The sequence below is a fragment of the Aquarana catesbeiana genome, linkage group LG09 (genome assembly GCF_042186555.1).
Source record: "Aquarana catesbeiana isolate 2022-GZ linkage group LG09, ASM4218655v1, whole genome shotgun sequence".
NCBI classification, from domain to species: domain Eukaryota; kingdom Metazoa; phylum Chordata; class Amphibia; order Anura; family Ranidae; genus Aquarana; species Aquarana catesbeiana.
The window spans coordinates 258,066,116-258,086,417 of record NC_133332.1 but is presented as its reverse complement, the minus strand read 5'-3'; the positions used below and the strand labels follow the sequence as shown (position 1 = coordinate 258,086,417).

At 41.3% G+C, this 20,302-nt stretch overlaps 1 protein-coding gene and 1 long non-coding RNA gene across 6 annotated transcripts in view; one reads left to right on the top strand and one right to left on the bottom strand.

The window, feature by feature from the left end:
* The window catches only part of TMEM268 (transmembrane protein 268), a 109,427-nt gene that overhangs the window by 48,849 nt on the left and 40,276 nt on the right, over positions 1 to 20,302 (top strand). For 3 of the 4 annotated variants that reach the window (XM_073600262.1, XM_073600263.1, XM_073600261.1), the window contains exon 4: positions 17,815 to 17,922. The exons of the other annotated variant lie outside the window; for it this stretch is intronic. In XM_073600262.1, coding sequence (XP_073456363.1) covers positions 17,815 to 17,922 — 108 coding nt within the window. The remainder of the gene's footprint in view (positions 1 to 17,814; positions 17,923 to 20,302) is intronic. 4 annotated transcript variants of the gene reach the window in all.
* Positions 16,738 to 20,302, bottom strand: part of LOC141108553 (uncharacterized) — a 103,092-nt gene continuing 99,527 nt past the window's right edge. For both annotated transcript variants that reach the window (XR_012236084.1, XR_012236083.1), the window contains one exon: positions 16,738 to 17,937. This is a non-coding gene — a long non-coding RNA (uncharacterized lncRNA). The remainder of the gene's footprint in view (positions 17,938 to 20,302) is intronic.

The following is a 20,302-nucleotide window of genomic DNA, read 5'->3' as shown; positions in this document are numbered from 1 at the left end:
TCAATAGTATGTAAATTCTTGGAGGGGATAATAAGGGACTATATACAAGATTTTAGTAATGAGAACGGTATCTTTAGCAGTAATCCGCATGGATTCATGAAAAATCGTTCTTGCCAAACCAATCTACTAACCTTCTATGAGGAGGTGAGTTGCCATCTAGATAAAGGAAGGCCCGTAGATGTGATGTATCTGAATTTTGCAAAACCATTTGACACAGTTCCCCATAAACGTTTACTGTACAAAATAAGGTCCATTGGCATGGACCATAGGGTGAGTACATGGATTGAAAACTGTTTACAAGGGCAAGTTCAGAGGCTGGTGATAAATGGGGAGTACTCAGAATGGTCAGGGATGGGTAGTGGGGTTCCCCAGGGTTCTGTGCTGGGACCAATCCTGTTTAATTTGTTCATAAACGACCTGGAGGATGGGGTAAACAGTTCAATCTCTGTATTTGCGAACAACGCTAAGCTAAGCAGGGCAATAACTTCTCCGCAGGATGTGGAAACCTTGCAAAAAGATCTGAACAAATTAATGGGGTGGGCGACTACATGGCAAATGAGGTTCAATGTAGAAAAATGTAAAATAATGCATTTGGGTGGCAAAAATATGAATGCAATCTATACACTGGAGGGAGAACCTCTGGGGGAATCTAGGATGGAAAAGGACCTGGGGGTCCTAGTAGATGATAGGCTCAGCAATGGCATACCAAGCAAACAGAATATTGGCATGCATTAAAAAGGGGATCAACTCCACGAGGCTTTGGTCCGGCCTCACCTAGAGTATGCTGTCCAGTTCTGGGCACCAGTCCTCAGGAAGGATGTACTGGAAATGGAACGAGTACAAAGAAGGGCAACAAAGATAATAAAGGGTCTGGAGGATATTAGTTATGAGGAAAGGTTGCGAGCACTGAACTTATTCTTTTTGGAGAAGAGACACTTGAGAGGGGATATGATTTCAATATACAAATACCGTGCTGGTGACCCCACAATAGGGATAAAACTTTTTCGCAGAAGGGAATTTGACAAGACTCGTGGCCACTCATTAAAATTAGAAGAAAAGAGGTTTAGCCTTAAACTACGTAGAGGGTTCTTTACTGTAATAGCGGCAAGGATGTGGAATTCCCTTCCACAGGTGGTGGTCTCAGCGGGAGGGATCGATAGTTTCAAGAAATTATTAGATAAGCACCTGAATGACCACAACATACAGGGATATACAATGTAATACTGACATATAATCATACACTTGACAGGTTGGACTTGGTGGACTTGTGTCTTTTTTCGACCTCACCTATTATGTAACTATGAATGAATCACTCATTGTGTTCATTCAGGAAAGGAAGGGGGCTGGTAAATATGACATTTACCGGACCCATTCCCCACTCTCAATCTTGAAGGATCCTATTGCGTGCTTGCAGCTACCGGCAGGAAGAAGAGGGAAGCCAGCAGCGCTGCGGGTGTAGAGGGGGCAAACAGGTGGAAATATATGGCGCACAGGGAGTGTGATCGGTGTGGTGGTGGTGGTGGGCAATTACTGGAACAGATCCTTTGTGTGGCTCTCTGCAGCAGTTGAAAGTCATTTGAAAGAGGAGAAGAAGCCAGCTTTCAGCTGCTGCAGAGAGAGCCATATAGGGAATTGGTTCCAGTAATTGCCCCCCCTCGACATGCCGATCACCCTTCTTGCCCGCATCCAATTTACTCTGATGCCCGGGCCCCCCTGCTGGCCCGAGCCCCGTACAGGAGGACTAGTGGTACTCCCTAATCTATGGCCCTTGCTGTGTGCATGAGTCCTACTACAGGAGGTGTTACTGGCCAGATCGCCAGGTGAAAACAGAGGTAAAAAAGCCTAGTAAAATAAAACTAATGCAGCCACCACATCTCATGATTGGTGAGCTGCAATATAGGACATTTTTGGTTTTGGGTTTAAGGCCCCATTCACACCTGAGCGTTTTGTAGCTTGAAGCCTGAAGCTACAACAACACAGGAGGGGAAAAAAAAAAAAAAAAAAAAAATCAATTCTCTATGGAGATGGTTCTCCACTCCAAAACGCCTGAAGCTCAAACAGGTTCTGGAATTTTATTTTTAGGCAGATTTGGACATTTTTCTGCTTTTTACATTGGTGACCTGTACAAAATCGCGCAACTTTCTGCCTGAAAACCCTACGCATTGGTGTGAATGGTGCCTCATACCACTTTCAATCCTTGGTCAGTTCATGATTACAAAATCACTTTTTTGCAGATGATAGGTAAATATATGGCTTGGTTCCTAGTCTCACTTCCTTATTATTTTGTAGTCCTATTTGCTTTTCTGTTTATTTGTTCCCTGTTCTCAGGAAAGCCTTGCTTCTTTGGGTAGTATTTTTTTTTTTTTTTTTTTTTAACACAACTTGCTGGACCCAAAGTAGTATAGCTTTACCAATCGCAGAGCACGTCATGTTAATCTGATTTTTTTTTTTACTCTATTACTAATGTTTTAGACCAAGGTGGTGGTGCGAGTGAGCATTTGGCTAAAAAGATAGATATCAGAGTGTAGATGTAAATGGGGTTCATTTGAAACAAAGACCAGTCACTACTGATGTACCACAAGGCTCTTTAATAGCTCTTGTTCTATATAATCTGTTTGTTAGTGATATAACTGAAGGTTTGGTAGATAAAGTACAGTATGTCCGTTTGCTGATGACCCAAAGGTTTGCAATTGCATAGTTGCCAACATTGTAAAAAACATTGATAGGGACACTCTCTGTAGGTGGAGTCTTATTATAATTAGGGGGCATGGCATTTCGTTTGTAGGTGTGACGTAGCGGGGGGGGGGGTAAGAAAAATGTGGTGCGCGAAGGGTGCTGTGAAAATGGATGTAGCTTAATATTGGGTGTGGTTTAAAGGGGCATGGCTCAAAGTAGGTGTGGTTAGAGTCTGAGATGAACGAGGGATTGAGGGAAAAAAAAGGGAGAGAGAAGAAAGAGGGATGGACAGCAGGCCCAGCTCCTACACTGCAATAGAAATATGTGTATTTCAGAAAGTTTAACAATCAGCAGATAAAGATACTCCAAACACCTGGTGCTAGGGCACCATGGTTGTTATGATGTCAGGATGATTGAAGCGCATTATTACTATTATGACATTGTAATATAAAATTAAATAGTTCAACTCACCATAATGTAGAATCAGTGGGAGCCCTGAGTGTGTCACTTGCCACGTCGCCTGCCATCAGGTGTCCCCAGCTGAGTCTCTCCTTACATCAGGTGTCCCCAGCGAAGTCTCTCTTTACATCAGGTGTCCCCAGCGGAGTCTCTCCTTACATTAGGTGTCCCCAGCCAAGTCTCTCCTTACATCAGGTGTCCTCAGCCTAGTTTCTCCTTACATCAGGTGTCTCCAGCGGAGCCCCCTTCACATCAGGTGTCCCAGCAGCGGAGTCTCCACCGCCATTACAGAAGACCAGAAGTAACAGGCAGAGGGGAACAAAATGGAGGCAGAGCCGGCCGGGTGGCTGCCAATAGAAATTGAGCTGCCTCCCACCCTCCACCCCGCGGCCTTTCCCACAACAGGTCACAGGCAGACCGGAAGCGAGGTGGGCAGCAGCATAATTTCTATTGGCAGCCACCTGGCTGGCTCCGCCTCTTGTCTGTTCTCCCCGGCGTTACTTCTGGTCTTCTGTAAATGTTAGCTGGCGGACCTCTAGCGGTGACGAAAAATCGGGAAAACATGGATTTCCCGGGCAATGCTAAAACCTGGATAAAGGTCTAAATCCCAGGAATGTCCCAGGAAATTTGGGACAGTTGGCAAGTATGCAATTGGGTTGATATTCCTGGAGGCGTCTGTAACATGGAACATAATTTGACATTGCTAAAAGATTGGCCAAAGGAGTGGAAACTGCAGTTCAAGGTTTTTAAATGTAAAATCATGCACCTATGGAAAAATAATCTCATGACATAGTACAGTATTGGGGGGTACAATGTTCGCCCACACTACAGGGGAAAAAAGACTTAGTGATGCTTATTTCAGATGATTGCAAAATGAGCAAACAGTGTGGCCAGGCAGTGGGAAAAATTCATAGAATTCAACAATCATCACTAGAAGGATCACTAGAAGGAGGAAGAAAGGTATGATTTCTCTGTATAAAGCTTTAGTTATCTCTAGAAGGATCACCAGCAGGAGGAAGAAGATTCAGGTTCCTCAATATAGATTTTTAGATATCACTAGAGGGGTCACCAGCATGAGGAAGGAGGTCCAGATTTTCCTATATAGATCTTTAGTTCTCACTAGATGGAAAAATAATCCCTTGGTAGTGTACAATATTGGGGGTATAGTGTTGACCAGAACTACAGAGAAAAAAGACTTTGCGACGCTTATTTCAGAAGATTGCAAAAATGAGCAAACAGTGCGGCCAGGCAGTGGGAAAAGTGCGTAGAATTCTAGAATCATCACTAGAGGGATTACCAGGAGGAAGAAGGTTCTGGATCCTCTATATACCTGTAGATCTTTAGTTATCACTAGAGGGATCACCAGCAGGAGGAAGGAGGGCCTGATTTGTCTATATAGATCTTTAATTCTCACTGCAGGGACCACCAGCAGGAGGAAGGTGGTCCTGATACCTCTTTATACAGTATATCTTTATATCACTAGAAGGTTCATCGGAAGGAAGTCCTGATTCCTCTATATGGATCTTTATATCACTAGAGGGATCACCAGCAGGAGGAATTAGGTCTTTATTCCTCCATTTAGATCCTTCTATCACTAGGGGGATCACCAGCATGAGGAAGGAGGTCCCGATTCCTCTATATCAGGGGTAGGCAACCCCCGGCACTGGTGCCGCAAGCGGCACTCGACACCTCTTTTTACGGCAATCGACTCCCTCCCTATCAGCAGAGCAGGGCAGGGAAGGGTCAGTGAGACACTAATGCATTCCAATCTCAGAATTCCCAACACCGCACCTGCACTGAGGGGGAGGCACTGTGCCCCTACACATTGTAAAAGATGGGAAACATGGTTTGGTTTTCTAACTTTGCTGTAGCTGCGATCGTCAGCTTTTGTGATGGGGGAAGAGATTGGGTGCAGTTCTGCTAGTGGGGTGGTCCCTGTTTCCAGGAGGAGGACTGTCATTGGCCACTGCATGAATCTATCCATTGCATATAGGGGGTGGCCTGGAAAAAGGGGGCGGCGCCTGGGCGCCCCTAATGGATGGGCCACCACTGTTGAGAGCACTGATCGGGAGCTGATGGGCAGACCTTTTTCAGTCATGTCCCATCTACAAAAGCCGGCCGAACAGACCAGCTGCCATACACACAGGCCGAATGTGGGCCGGTTTCTATTGAACCGGCCGATGCCACCCGACATTCAACCCATGTGCATTAAGCTTTAAGTTCAACCATTTGTTTCATCCACTGTTAACTTATTTCATCATAATTTTACTATTGATCTTAATTATATATTTGATTGACATTTATTAATTTTATTTCAGTTGACAGTTATGATGGACCAGATGGAGCCCGAGTGTGAGGGCTATAGATATATATATCTATATAGATATAGATTTCTTATAGTTCTGTTAGTACCAACACTGATTTCAGTATTTGCTTAACAATTGTATAAAACCTTCTTTTATATAATATTTGATATGACATACTGTATCGCCGTGTTTGGTTTAGGCATTTTTAATTTTGTTATAGGTCATATGAATTTTAGAACATTTTACCCCTAATAAAGAGGGAGTGCTAGAGCTCCCAAAACACATTGGCTGTTCTATTTCACCTTGTTATGGACTAATTAAAGGTGATTTGGTCTTTTTCCCCATTTCTATTTTTATGGCAAGATAAGACAGAGCTACGATGGATAGGCATACTTGCCAACAGTTGTAGGTACAAAAGTGGTATGCCTAGCAAGCTTATTGGAAGACATTAGATCAGTATACAGAATGCATGGTATCAAAGTGTACGTAAGGTGTAAGTGCCTTTTAGGGTGATAAAATGCAATCTGGTTTAGACCAATTTGGACTCTTTGACCATTGGTCTAGCACTCTTTTTTTCTTATTTTATGTTCCCTCTGGGTACCCCAAGTTAGGGGCTCCCTGTTTCATGACATTGGTCTTACCAGAGCTAGTGATATCCATAGAGTGAACTAACCATACATAATTTTGCAAATTTGATAACACAAGATCCAGTGCCTTGGTGTAGGGACCAAGTAGATGAAAGGGTTCCTCTTGCACCCAATACTCCTCCTGATGGTGACAGAGTGTGTGAGGGCACAGAATGACACAAGTGTTGGAACTGCAGGCAATACTGGATCTGTGTTGGAAGATCAGTATCTTCTGGGCAGACACTGAGGTCAGGGACAGCCGAGCAGTGTAATACCAAATCAGGTGGCAGAGTCAGACTCCAGGAAAAAAAAAGCTGAGCTCTGTAACAGCCAGGCATTAAAAAAAAAAAAAGCACAAAGCAGAAGCCAGTAAGCAGAGTCCAGAAGACAGGGCAAGGTCACAGGAAAGAGAGAAACGTCCAGAGGCACGTTGGGAGGTAAGTCGGGTAATACATGATTAGGCAGAATTAGCAAATCCGGTCTTATGTAAACAAGGACAGGTTGGAGACCACTTAGCAACTTCTTTTTGCAGTGTTTCCGTTTATATAGGCCACTATGCGCCAATACCAGTGCCAAGCCTGCAAGCTAATTCTTGCACATGCTAAAGCAATGCCACATCGTACATGTACCCTGTGTACAGAGGTATGGGCAGAGGTAAGCTCATGCGCTTAAAGCCCACATTGGGTTTTTCTCACACTTTGTGAACAATGCAGAACAAGGCAAGATAAGTCAGTAATGGGGAAAAGATCAACTGCAGGGAGACCATTAGTCACTAGCCATTTGCTTAGCTTTTGGGACACGACTGCCACGTTTCAGATCCTCCTTAACCCCTTTCTGACCCTACCTCCCTGCGTGCCACAGGGCACACTCTATGATCACTGTGTCCTTCGGACACAGCTGATCACAAATCGAGGTAAAGGGCCAATCACAGGGGGCCCTTTACCATGTGATCAGCTGTGTCCAATCACAGCTCATCACATATAAACAAATGCCAGTTATCGGCATTGCTTTTCCTCACTGCTGTCAGCGCTATCTGAGGAAAGCAAAGCCAATATCTAGCTATGCTGTGATGTGACAGGGCACATTTACACTGATAATCAGGGCACTGGTCATTAGTGCCGTTCCATTAGTGCTTTATATCAGTGGCTAGACATGTGTACTGATGAAAAATTTGTTCGTTTTACCTTCTTTATTTTTTGTTTTTCAGGGTCATTCGTTATGATCGCAATTCTTAAATTTGAAAATAAAGAAGATTCAAAAGAATAATTTCCTAAAAATAACTAAAATTATAGATATTGAAAATTCCTTTCAAAATTTGCTGTTAGTGAATATAACGAATATGAATTTATCCAAAGTTATGAATTATCCGAAATCACGAATGCCGCATCTAAACAAATGGAAGGGAACCAATTATTAAATAATACTTTTTTATTATTATTATTAATTTGTTATGTTGCATTTATTTAGATACCTCATTCGTTATTTCGAATAATTCGTAACTTTTGATATATTCATATTCGTTACGTTCACTAACAGCCAAATTTGAAAGGAACCACTTAACCACCCAAATCGCCGTGCTAGCTGCTATAACTCCGGTATTTTCAGGAACTGTGTGTGTTTCTCTTTGGGATAAAAGTGGTCTCTGCGGCCGATTCGCCGCAAGATCACTTTTATTGGTGGCGGGAGAGGGCCTCCCGCCGCTTACCGGAGCTTCTCCCCTCACTGCCTGGATGCCGAGTGAGGGAAAGATGGCCCCTGCTCTGCTCCATAGCATTGGACGGAAGTGAAGCAAATGCTCTTAAAAAAAAAAATTTGCATTTTAGTATAAATTTGAGATTTGAGGTCTTTTTGACCCCAGATCTCACAAGTAAGAGGTCCTGTCATGCTTTTTTCTATTACAAGGGTTGTTTATATTCCTTGTAATAGGAATAAAAGTGACCCAATTTTTTATTTTAAAAAGGACAGTGTAAAAATCAAAGTTAAAATAATGAAAAAAAAAATTTTTTAAAGCGCCCCCATCCTACAGAGGTCGTGTGCAGAAGCGAACGCATACGTAAGTCACGCCCGCATATGAAAATGGTGCCCAAACCACACATGTGAGGTATCGCTCTAATGATTGTTAGAGCAAATGTAATAATTCTCGCACTAGATCTCCTCTAACTCAAAACTGGTAACCTGTAGAAATTTTTAAACGTCACCAAAGGAGATTTTTTAAGTGCCAAAGTTTGTCGCCATTCTACGAGCGGGCGCAATTTTGAAGCGTGACATGTTGGGTATCAATTTACTCGGCCTAACATTATCTTTCACAATATAGAAAAAAAATTGGGCTAACTTTACTGTTGTCTTATTTTTTTTAACTCAGAAAAAGTGTATTTTTTCCAGCGAAAAATTGAGCTTGTAAGACCGCTGCGCAAATACGGTGTGACAAAGTATTGCAATGACCGCAATTTTATTCTCTAGGGCGTCTGAAAAAAAAAATTATATGTATTTGGACCGAGCCACTTTGACACTGTTTACAAATTTTCTTTTTCATACATCATGGGACACAGAGTTAAGCTAATGTTAATTGCCTGTGCTTGTAAAATTGTTATTTATAAGGTGCATCTCCCACAGCGCTGTATAAAAGATTACAATAGTCCATAAAATATATAGTACAAATGCATAAAAACATTTTACATTATGGATACATAAAATGTACAGCAACATTATTTGGGAATAACAGGAGAGAGAAAAACCCTGCCCCTATGAGAATATCATTCTAGAAGAAAAACATAGGTTAAATTTTTTGTGTGTATAGTCTGTAATTATACATGTATGTGGAAATGGCTACATTTATTCATTATGTATGTAGGTGGTGCTTCCTGCATTGTAATGCCACACAATGAATGTGCTTCACTGCTCCCCACAATGCAAGCCTATGATTAGGGAACACTTTGTAGGAAGACACTAAAAACACACTACATTTTCCTTTTAGCCACTTGCCTACCGGACACTTTCACCCCCTTCCTGCCCAGGCTAATTTTCAGCTTTTAGTGCTGTCGCACTTTGAATGACAATTGCGCGGTCATGCCACACTGGCATTTTTATCATATGTTGCTGTACATTTTATGTATCCATAATGTAAAATTTTTTTATGCATTTGTACTATATATTTTATGGACTATTGTAATCTTTTATACAGCGCTGTGGGAAGCACCTTATAAATAACAATTTTGCAAGCACTTTGTCTCATGGTAACTTCCATTCATCTGGAGATGAAGTATAACCCAGCAGGTAATTAACATTAGCCTAACTCTGTGTCCTATGATGTATGAAAAAGAAAAAACTGATCTTAACTTGTAAACAAGTGTCAAAAAGAGGCTCGGTCCTTAAGTGGTAATAGTGAAGGTATTAGTTATTTCAGGTTTCTGGGTTTTCAGTAATTCGAATATTAATGAATTTGTTGAAATTCGTTAAAAAACAAATTCGAAACGAGTGCCGCCTCATCACTGCACATCAGTGAAGAAAAAACAAAAACAAATTTGCTACATTTTATAACCGAAACCAAGAGAACGTTTTTTTTTTTTTTCAAAATTTTTGGTCTTTTTTCGTTTGTTTAGCAAAAAAAAATGATAAATGTCATATGGGTACAGTGTGGCATGACCACGCAATTGTCAAAGTACAACAGCACTGAAAGCTGAAAATTAGCCTGGGCAGGAAGGGGGTGAAAGTGCCCGGTAGGCAAGTGGTTAAAAGGAAAATGTAGTGTGCTAAGTGAGGGTTTGATTTTTTTATAGCAACTTTTATGTTTTTTACTGTATTAAAAGGGGTTGTAAAGGTTCGGGTTTTTTTACCTTAATGCATCCTATGCATTAAGGTGAAAAAACACCTGGCAGTCACCGCTCCCCTAGCCCCCCCCCCGTTTTACTTACCTGAGCCCCTTCATTCTCTTCAGCGGGGAGGCGCCGTCCTCTCCACGGAGTCCCGTCTTTGATTGGATAGATTGATAGCAGTGCAGCCATTGGCTCCCGCTGCTGTCGATCAAATCCAATGACCCGGGGTCCGAGTCATACATTCAGCTTCTATGGATGCCGAATGAATGACTCGGGAGAGAACCTGAAAGGTAACCCCCCCTCGGGAGAGCGCTTCTCCTAGGGGGTCATCTAATGCGGGAGGAGCCGCGAGAGCCCAGAAGAGGAGGTTCAGGGCCACTCTCTGCAAACAAGCTGCACAGTGGAGGCAAGTATGACATGTTTATTTAAAAAAAAAACGAAGCTTTAGAATCACTTTCAACACAAACATTATGAGATTAGTCACTAGAGGGAGCACTCAGTGACTTTGGAATCTCTCAAACTCTGCTTAACAGCTGTTGAGAAAAGACATTAGCCACACAGGGAGTGTATTGTTTTAAACCAGTGTTCCTAATCATAGGCTTGCATTGTGGGGAGCAGTAAAGCACATTCATTGTGTGGCATTACAATGCAGGATGCACCACCTACATACATAATGAACAAATGTAGCCATTTCCACATGCATGTATAATTACAGACTATACACAAATGTTTCTGGAAGCATTAATACGCATGGATATGATCATTTATAGCAAGCTGATCTCTTTTAAATGTAATGCTGAAAAAAAACATTAAAAAAGACTACACACTTGCTTTAAATGTAACCTACTATTTGTTTTTTCTCTCGTTTGATGCTTTTTCTTCTTTTAGAATGATATTCTCATAGGGGCAGGGCTTTTCTCTTGTTATTCCCATATGTTGTTGCTGTACATTTTATGCATCCATAATGTAAAATGTTTTTATGCATTTGTACTATATATTTTATGGACTATTGTAATCTTTTATACAGCGCTGTGGGAGATGTACCTTATAAATGAATAACAATTTTGCAAGCACTTTGTCTGATGGTGACGTTAAGAGACTCAAATATTCTTTCAAGGCCCTTGGTGGTAAATTTCCTAGGCCTGTTATGTTGAAGTGACACCTTAACAAGTGTGGCTCTATTGCTGTCATTCTTGATAAAACCGCTTGTTGAAAATATATTAAAGGATAAGTACACTTTTAGTGCAATCATCCTATTCTGCGCCTCCTTCCCCCAACACCTTCATAAGAGATTATACTTACCTGCAGCCCTCTAGGGACTTTACTGTGCAACCTTTTCACAGCCATGCAGCTCCTGCTCAGACTCTTGAATAATAGCTAAACCGAAAATCAAAAAGTGAATGTATTGCAGCCTACAAGGCCTTAGATATGGTGACTTAGTTTTTTTAAAAATGTTATTCCCTTTATTTTTACCTGATGATCCTACAGTCCCTTCTGTCATTTGGGTGCAAACACTCACTTCTCTCCTTTATCTGTGGAGGGAGCCATGGCTACCATATAGGCTGGACTTTAAACATGTCAGCCTTTGTTCATCCTCATTACATGGCACCCTTGGTTTCATAGCCTTTTGAGGACGGACAAGACAGAAGTTCTCCCTTTTAAGAGACTAAGCACCCATGTCACTGTGAGCAGCCGAGCACTTGAAGATGTTTATTCTATTGAGATTGGTTTTAAGCTACTATGTTGCAAATGCCATCTCATAGAACGTTAATAGAATCGATTCTTCATGAATCCATGCTGATACCATTGTCATTACTAAAATCTTGTATATAGTCCCTAAACCCCTCCAAGAGCTTGCAAACTATTGCTGTTAGGCTAACTGGTCTGTAATTCCCAGGAATGTATCTTGGCCCTTTTTTAAATATTGGTGCTAGATTGGCTTTTCTCCAATCAGCTGGTACCATTCCAGTCAGTAGACTGTTCATAAAAATTAGGCACAATGGTCTGGCAGTTACTTGACTGAGTTCCTTAAGGACCCTTGGGTGCAAGCCATCTGTTCCCGTGACTTATTAATGTTACGTTGTTTGAAGTCCATTTCTAATTTTGTCCTCTGTTGACCATGAGGGTGCCTTCTGTGATGTGTCATAAGGATTTATAATTTAATATATAAACTTTATTCTCTGGTTGATTTGATATTGGTACATCTGCGCTGCACTTTATTTTACTGTATGTTGAGGGAAAGCTGTTAAAATGCAAGCCGAATCCAACTGGACTTTCCGTGTTTGTAATGTGCTGGGATGTGGAGAAGGAACTCCCCCTAACGGGACTTTAATGGCTCAAGTAGTAGTAGTACACAATGTATGTAAAAGGAGTATACAAAATTTATTGAAATAAACAATTCAAAAATGTACAGAAAAACGTGTATATACACATGTATGCATAATATACCAGACAGCCAATCGGATCGTTGCTGGGATATGGCTGTCTGGTTTTTACAAAATCACTCTGTGGCTGTGACATGTACTTGCATTTTCTTTGGCAACATGTAAGTGCTCCTTTATAGTTTCATCATATACCTGTACTCAGATATGTTTTTGAATAACTAATGGCTGTATATTCTGCATACATGTATATACACATTTTTCTGTACATATTATAATTTGTCTGTTTTTAAAGATAAACAAAATTGCTCTTAACATCCCTGAAGAAGGAGTTTCCTAAAACGCATTGGGTGTTGTCTGTGTGACTTGCCGTGGTGACCATATGACGGTAGTCCCTGGACCTCTCTAGAGTTTTGCTCTGTTTTTTGCCATATCTATGTAATTCAGATGTCTATAGTCACCTATTGATTCAAATTTTAATGGTTTATATTTCAATAAATTTTGTATACTCCTTTTACATACTCTGTGTACTACTTGGGCCATTAAAGTCCCGCTAGGGGCGAGTTCCTTCTCCACATCCCAGCACATTACAGACACGGAAGGTCCAGTTGGATTCAGCTTGCCTTTTAACTGCTTTAACTCAACATAAAAACAGTCAAATAAAATAGTGCATGTACCAATATCAAAAAATTAACCAGAGAATAAAGTTTATATTTTAAATTAGATATCTTCATGACACGTCACAGAAGGCACCCTCATGGCCAACAGAGGACAAAATTAAAAAAATAGACTTAAAAAAAATTAACATTAAGGTCCCACTCTACTGTCTTTTTGGGATGTAGGCTCAGCCCATCGGTCAACCATACCACCCCTCTCCTCTTTGTACCTAATGTGCTGGGATGAACAGTGAGCCCAGACTTCTAAAAGGTCTCTGTCCGGAAGGAGTAGTTGGCCGGTACAAGTGAGGGCACTGTGCCAAAGTAAATCTCTTGGGTCTTATTAGTCAAAATGGACTCACTGCTTGGAGCTGCAATATCCCGTCGGCCCTATGCATAGTGCCTGAAGCTACAGGAAATGGAGAGACCTCTGTGATACAGGAGTGCCCATTATTATTATACAGGTTTTATATATAGTGCCAACAGTTTACGTAGCCCTTTACAATATAAAGGGGGACAGTACAATTACAGAAGGAATAAGAGCTCTGCTCGTGGAGCTTGCAATCTAAAGGTGTTGATGTTGTATTATGTAATAATATGGCGTATACAGTGCCTTGAAAAAGTATTCATACCCCTTGAACATTTTCCACATTTTGTAATGTTACAACAAAAACGTACTGTATATACTCAAATATAAGCTGAGGCACCTAATTTTACCACAAAAAACTGGGAAAACGTATTGACTCACATATAAGCCTAGGGTAAGAAATGCACAGCTACTGTAAGTGGAAAAGAGGGTCACAAAATGCCCATTTGCAGCCTCACTGTGCCCATTTGCAGCCATAGGTCCCCCGAACTTCAAACTATGTAGTTAAGGGTTCCTAGATGCCCCCTAGCTGCAGCCAAAATTTGGGGTCTCTGAACACAAAGGGTCCCGAAATGACATTGATGCAGATGGACACAGTTGACCGATTTTGGGGCCCCATATCTCGGGGCCACTTGGTGCTAGGAACCCCAAATTTGGTGTGCAAACCCAGTGGAACTAGCACTACAACATATCCACTGGGGTTCCTATCACCAAGTGGCCCAGAAATATGGGGCCCCAAAGTCGGTTCAGAAAATATTCTCTGCTGCAGAAAAGTGCTCGACTCCAGTATAAGCCGAGGGGGGCATTTTCAGCACAAAAAAAATGTGCTGAAAAACTCGGCTTATACTCTATTATATACGGTAAATGTATTTTATTGGGATTTAATGTGATAGATCAACACAAGGTGGCAAATAATTGTGAAGTCGAAGGAAAATGATAAATGGTTTTCAAATTTTTTTTACAAATGAATATGTGAAAAGTGTGGTGTGCATTTGTATTCAGCCCCCTGAGTCAATACTTTGTAGAACCACCTTTCACTGCAATTACAGCTGCAAATATTTTTGGGGATGTCTCTACCAGCTTTACACATCTAGAAGAGTGACAGAGCTTGAGAAATTTAATGGGCAAAAAGGTCAGATTGGATGGGGAGCATCTGCGAACAGCAGTTTAAGTCTGGCCACAGATTCTCAATTAGATTTAGGTTTGGACGTTGACTAAACCATTCTAACACATGTATATGCTTTGATCTAAATCATTCCATTGTAGCTCTGGATGTATGTTTAGGGCGGTTGTCCTGCTGGAAGGTGAACCTCAGCCCCAGTAGTCTCAAGTCTTTTGCAGACTCTTAACAGGTTTTCTTCTAAGATTGCCCTGTATTTGGCTCCATCCATCTTCCCATAGACACTGACCAGCTTCCCTGTCCCTGCGGAAAAAAAGCAGCCCCAACAACATGCTGGCACCATGTTTCACGGTGGGGATGGTGTGTTCAGGGTGATGTGCATCATGTGTTCGTTTTCCGCCACACATGGCGTTATGCTTTTAGGTCAAAAAGTTCAATTTTGGTCTCATCTGACCAGAGCACCTTCTTCCACATGTTTGCTGTGTCCCTCACATAGCTACTCTCAAACGGGACTTCTTATGGCTTTCTTTTAAGTGCTTTTTTTCTTGACACTCTTGCATAAAGACCAGATTTGTGGAGAGCACGACTAATAGTTGTCCTGTGGACAGATTCTCCCACCTGAGCTGTGGATCTCTGCAGCTCCTCCAGAGTTAACATGGACCTCTTGGCTGCTTCTCTGATGAATGCTCTCCTTGCCCGGCCTGTCAGTTTAGGTGGACGGCCATGTCTTGCTAGCTTTGCAGTTGTGCCATACTCTTTCCATTTTCAGATGATGGATTGAACAGTGCTCTGTGAGATGTTCAAAGATGGGACATTTTTTTTTATAACTTAACCCTGCTTTAAACTTCTCCACAACTTTATCCCTGACCTGTCTGGTGTGTTCCTTGGCCTTCATGATGCTGTTTGTTCACTAAGGTTCTCCAACAAACCTTTGAGGGCTTCAAAGAACAGCTGTATTTATACTGAGATTAAATTACACACAGGTGGACTCTATTTACTAATTAGGTGACTTCTGAAGGGAATTGGTTCCACTAGATTGTAGTTAGGGGTATCAGAGTAAAGGGGGCTGAATACAAATGCACGCCATACTTTTCACATATTTGTAAAAACAAATTTGTAAAACCATAATTTTCCTCTCAATTATGTGCCATGTTGTGTTGGTCTATCACAAAATCCTAATAAAATACGTTGTAACATGACAAAATGTGGAAAATGTCAAGGGGTATGAAAACTTTTTCAAGGCACTGTATATGGCCTGGGTAACTGACTCTCCTATATCTGAGCTTTCTGGAAGACGCTTACAGGATTCTGAGTGTTAGAGGAATCTGCTGGAAGGGGCAGTTGCTTTATTAAGGCTTCATTCACACTACAGCGTTTGAAATCACGGGCAGATTTGCCACGGATCTGTCTGTGATTTCACAGCGCTGAGGTGTGAATGACAAAACGCAGGACTCGCATTTGAGATGCCATTCATTTGAATGACACCTCAAATCGCAATGCTGGTCTGCCACGATTGTCACACGTTAAAACATGCTGCAATCGAGGGATGCATTTCGCCCAAAGATAGTTCAGGAGCTACTTTGGGGCGACATGCTTCCTGCGTATTGCGTGGCAGACCTGCACCGCTATTTGAGGTATTATTCAAATGAATGGCATCTCGAATGCAAGTCCCACGTTTGTCATTCACACATCTGTGCTGTCAAATCGCAGGCAGATCCGCGGCAAATCTGCCCGCGATTCAAAACGCTGTAGTGTGAATGCAGCCTAACAATTACACAAGTGGGAAATGGACGCCCCACAACTGCAGTTATTGTTTAAGAACTCTTTAGAGTGATAAGCATACATGCGTGGTGCAATGGACAATGAAGAGCTCGTCAGCCCTTCGATTTTTCTATAAATAAAATAGAGGCCATGCTGGGCATGTGTAGGCAGCATTCTGGGCATTCAGAAGATTACAGGCCAGAGGGGACGTTGGGAAGGTCACACTGAAGACTTCAGAGGTACAGGGTCGTAGGTTAGTATGGTCTTTTAAAAAAAAAGCATTCAGAGGGCACAACGGAGGTTAGAAAAGGATCAGCGTACCTATCAGCGCTTCCCATACTTTGATCAGTCAAGTTCCACCATCCAAGTGCCAGCTGAGAACTGTAATCTCCTCTCACGAATACAACTTCAATGCTACTTTAGGTTTTCTAGCAACCATAGCCTTGACCAGGCACCTTTTCTTCAGGTGGGTTATTTTCACTCCCTATGAGAAAGCCCAGGGACGCCACGATTGATAATAAACTTTTATTTTATATAGCACCTTTAAAGGTAGCTTCTCAAAGTTCTTTACAAGGACAAGAGAAACAAAAACACAAGAAATACACAGGGTAAAACAATGGGGAAAAAAAAAAAAAAAAAAAACACAATTACGTGAAAGGTTGTCTAAAGAAAAAAAGTTTAGATTCAATTTGAATGAGTTTAGAGAAGATGACCGATGATCTTTGGAAGTGAATTCCAGAATTTTGGGGCATAGCAGGAGAAGACTGTCTCCCATCAAGTGTAGGTGAGTAGGAGGGGGGCACTCAGACCGAAATTTGAGGAATGGAAGTAAAAGGGGGGCGGGGGGGTTTGGAGTTCATAAACGTTCAGACAGATATTGGGGTACCAATCCATGACGAGCAAAAGGATCTTGAAGTCTATATTTTATCTCTTAAAACAATTCTTCTGCAAGCTTCCTTTAATAACCAATGGCAGCTGTCACTTAAATTGACATTCATACCTAAAGAGGCCTCTAGCATAAATCCTGAGTGCCACAGAGTAAGGACATGTGCCACCGGTGCAGCGATTGGACTCCCACACTGGTGTACAGATTAAAGTTGTACAGATCTAGAAACTACTGCAATACAATTCATGATTAACATGTTGATGTACATAATTGGCAAAGTGTTGTCTAATGAGAAAGTGGATTATTATGGAAGTCTTTAGTAAGGGAAGCATTTGTACCACTGTTTTGTGTTTAAGATGTGTGACATTCTAATTATGCAACTTCTGGCTGCAGTAATAGATCTGTTGGTTTGTTTATTATATTTTTTTTACTTTACCTTTCACTTTGGGTTGCCTTTACTAGATTCCAGGTAATGGTTGGATCAGATAAGCTTGAGCCTAGAGAGGATTTGGAACCAGGAGTGCTTTCAAATAACCCTTCTATTGCTTTGCGGGCTGCATTGTTATCTAACCTGATATGTATTACAAGGGGCATGAGGCAACATGAGCTTGCAAACTGGTGATTATGTTTTGCAGAACATCTTATACAAGCCAGAACAGTAGTCGAGGACATAGAGACGATTTCTTCTTGCCTTGTAATAGTGATTAAGCCCAATGGCGTGTGATTGCGAGTCCTGTCATGACCATCAACTTCTCCTTTTCCAGCTCCCTGTGGAACAATGCCGGCACTCCTTACAGATCCCCGCAATTATTCCAGAGGTCCACAGATACATTTTCTTCAGCTCTCGTGGTTTTGGGATGATTCTGGCCCTGGTGAGCATGTAATATCTGAAATTACAATAGCAAGGAAACAGTAAATATGAGATGTCATCACTCCATCTGGCTTATTGCTTATCAAAAGATCGCAGCATACAGCCGCCTATAGCTGCTGGCACTAATCACTGTATTCTGAGGGATAGGAAACCTCCCACTGTCAGAATACAATAGCACAGCGGGAGGGGTTCCCCCCCACAGCCAGTGTTGATGGGGGGAATCTAGCAATTTTCTTTCAACCTGTGGTTGAAAAAAAAATAGTGTAATGTATGGCTTGCTTTATAAAGGAACTTGGCTGGTCATTTCCAGAAGAACTAATAATCTGGATTTTTTTTTTTTTTTTTTTTTAACTATTGGTTCCATGGCTTAAGCCCTGAGTGGATAAGGCATGCCTCCTCATCTTAAAATTATAGACATAGCAGGAATACTTGGGTTTAGAGAGCAATTGTTCCAAGGTTGAATTTGACCTACATGTCACAACACCATATCTTGTATCCATCAGAAACAATGTTCTAAAATATTGTATCTGATAATGTCATTTTGCATTCAGGGAACACTTAATTAGAAGTAGACATGTGCATTCGTTTTCGTCCGAATGCATTTTCGTCCGAATTTCAGGTATTTTCGTTATCGTTTTAACAATAACGAAAGTGCATAATACGAAAAACAAATGCTTTATTTTCGTTTTCGTTGATACAACAGTTCGATATAGATAGGAGATTCGACATGATGATGACAATAACAATCTGTGTCCATCAAACCTGTGGTCGAATGTGCCTAACCTTAACTCTATTAGTCCAAGATGATTCGACGTAGGCGAGAAAAGATTCGACGTAGGCGAGAAAAGATTCGACGTAGGCGAGAAAAGATTCGACGTAGGCGAGAAAAGATTCGACGTAGGCGAGAAAAGATTCGACGTAGGCGAGAAAAGATTCGACGTAGGCGAGAAAAGATTCATAAAAATGATGATGATGATGAATGTTATTGGCTGATTGTAACCAAAGAGGAGGAGCAGTAAAATAGCTAGAACTAAGTACACACTTTGGCTTATGGTGTCTGTTGAAAGTTCTAAGAAGATTCGACGGAGCAGGTAAACTATACAGCATCGTACAGTTTAGTTGAATCTTTGAACATTCGACAGACACCATAAGCCTTCAATGACAGATTCGACCTTAATTTGGATTTTCGGGCAAATGCAATTTTTAATAAAAAACGAAATAAATAAAAACGAATTTCGGGAGTAACTAAATTTATTTTTCGAACGAAAACGAAATTCCGAAACAAAATATTTCAGTGTGCAGATGTCTAATTAGAAGCATCGCCTTAACATAAACGGTCAAAAAGTAAATCAAGTAGCTGCAGCCAAGTACAGTGCATCCAGGAAGTATTCACAGCACTTCACTTTTTCCACATTTTATGTTACAGCCTTATTCCAAAATGGATTAAGATCATTATTTTCCTCAACATTCTACAAATACTCCATAATGACAACATGAAAGAAAATTGTTTGAAATGTTTTTGAAATTATTAAACATAAAAAACGAAAAAAATTCCATGTACTTATAAGTAATCACAGCCTTTGCTCAATATATATAGTTACATAGTAGGTGAGGTTGAAAAAAGACACAAGTCCAACCTATGTGTGTGATTGTGTGTCAGTATTACATTACATATCCCTGTATGTTGCGGTCATTCAGGTGATTATCTAACAGTTTCTTGAAGCTATCAATGCTCCCTGCTGAGACCACCGCCTGTGGAAGGGAACTCCACATCCTTGCCGCTCTTACAGTAAAGAACCCTCTACGTAGTTTAAGGTTAAACCTCTTTTCTTCTAATTGTAATGAGTGGCCACGAGTCTTATTAAACTCTCTTCTGCGAAAAAGTTTTATCCCTATTGTGGGGTCACCAGTACAGTATTTGTAAATTGAAATCATATCCCCTCTCAAGCGTCTCTTCTCCAGAGAGAATAAGTTCAGCGCTCGCAACCTTTCCTCATAACCAAGATCCTCCAGGCCCTTTATTAGCTTTGTTGCCCTTCTTTGTACTCGCTCCATTTCCAGTACATCCCTCCTGAGGACTGGTGCCCAGAACTGGACAGCATACTCCAGGTGCGGCCGGACCAGAGTCTTGTAGAGTGGGAGAATTATCGTTTTATCTCTGGAATAAATCCCTTTTTTAATGCATGCCAATATTCTGTTTGCTTTATTAGCAGCAGCTTGGCATTGCATGCCATTGCTGAGCCTATCTACTAGGACCCCCAGGTCCTTTTCCATCCTAGATTCCCCCAGAGGTTCTCCCCCCAGTGTATAGATTACATTCATATTTTTGCCACCCAAATGCATTATTTTACATTTTTCTACATTGAACCTCATTTGCCATG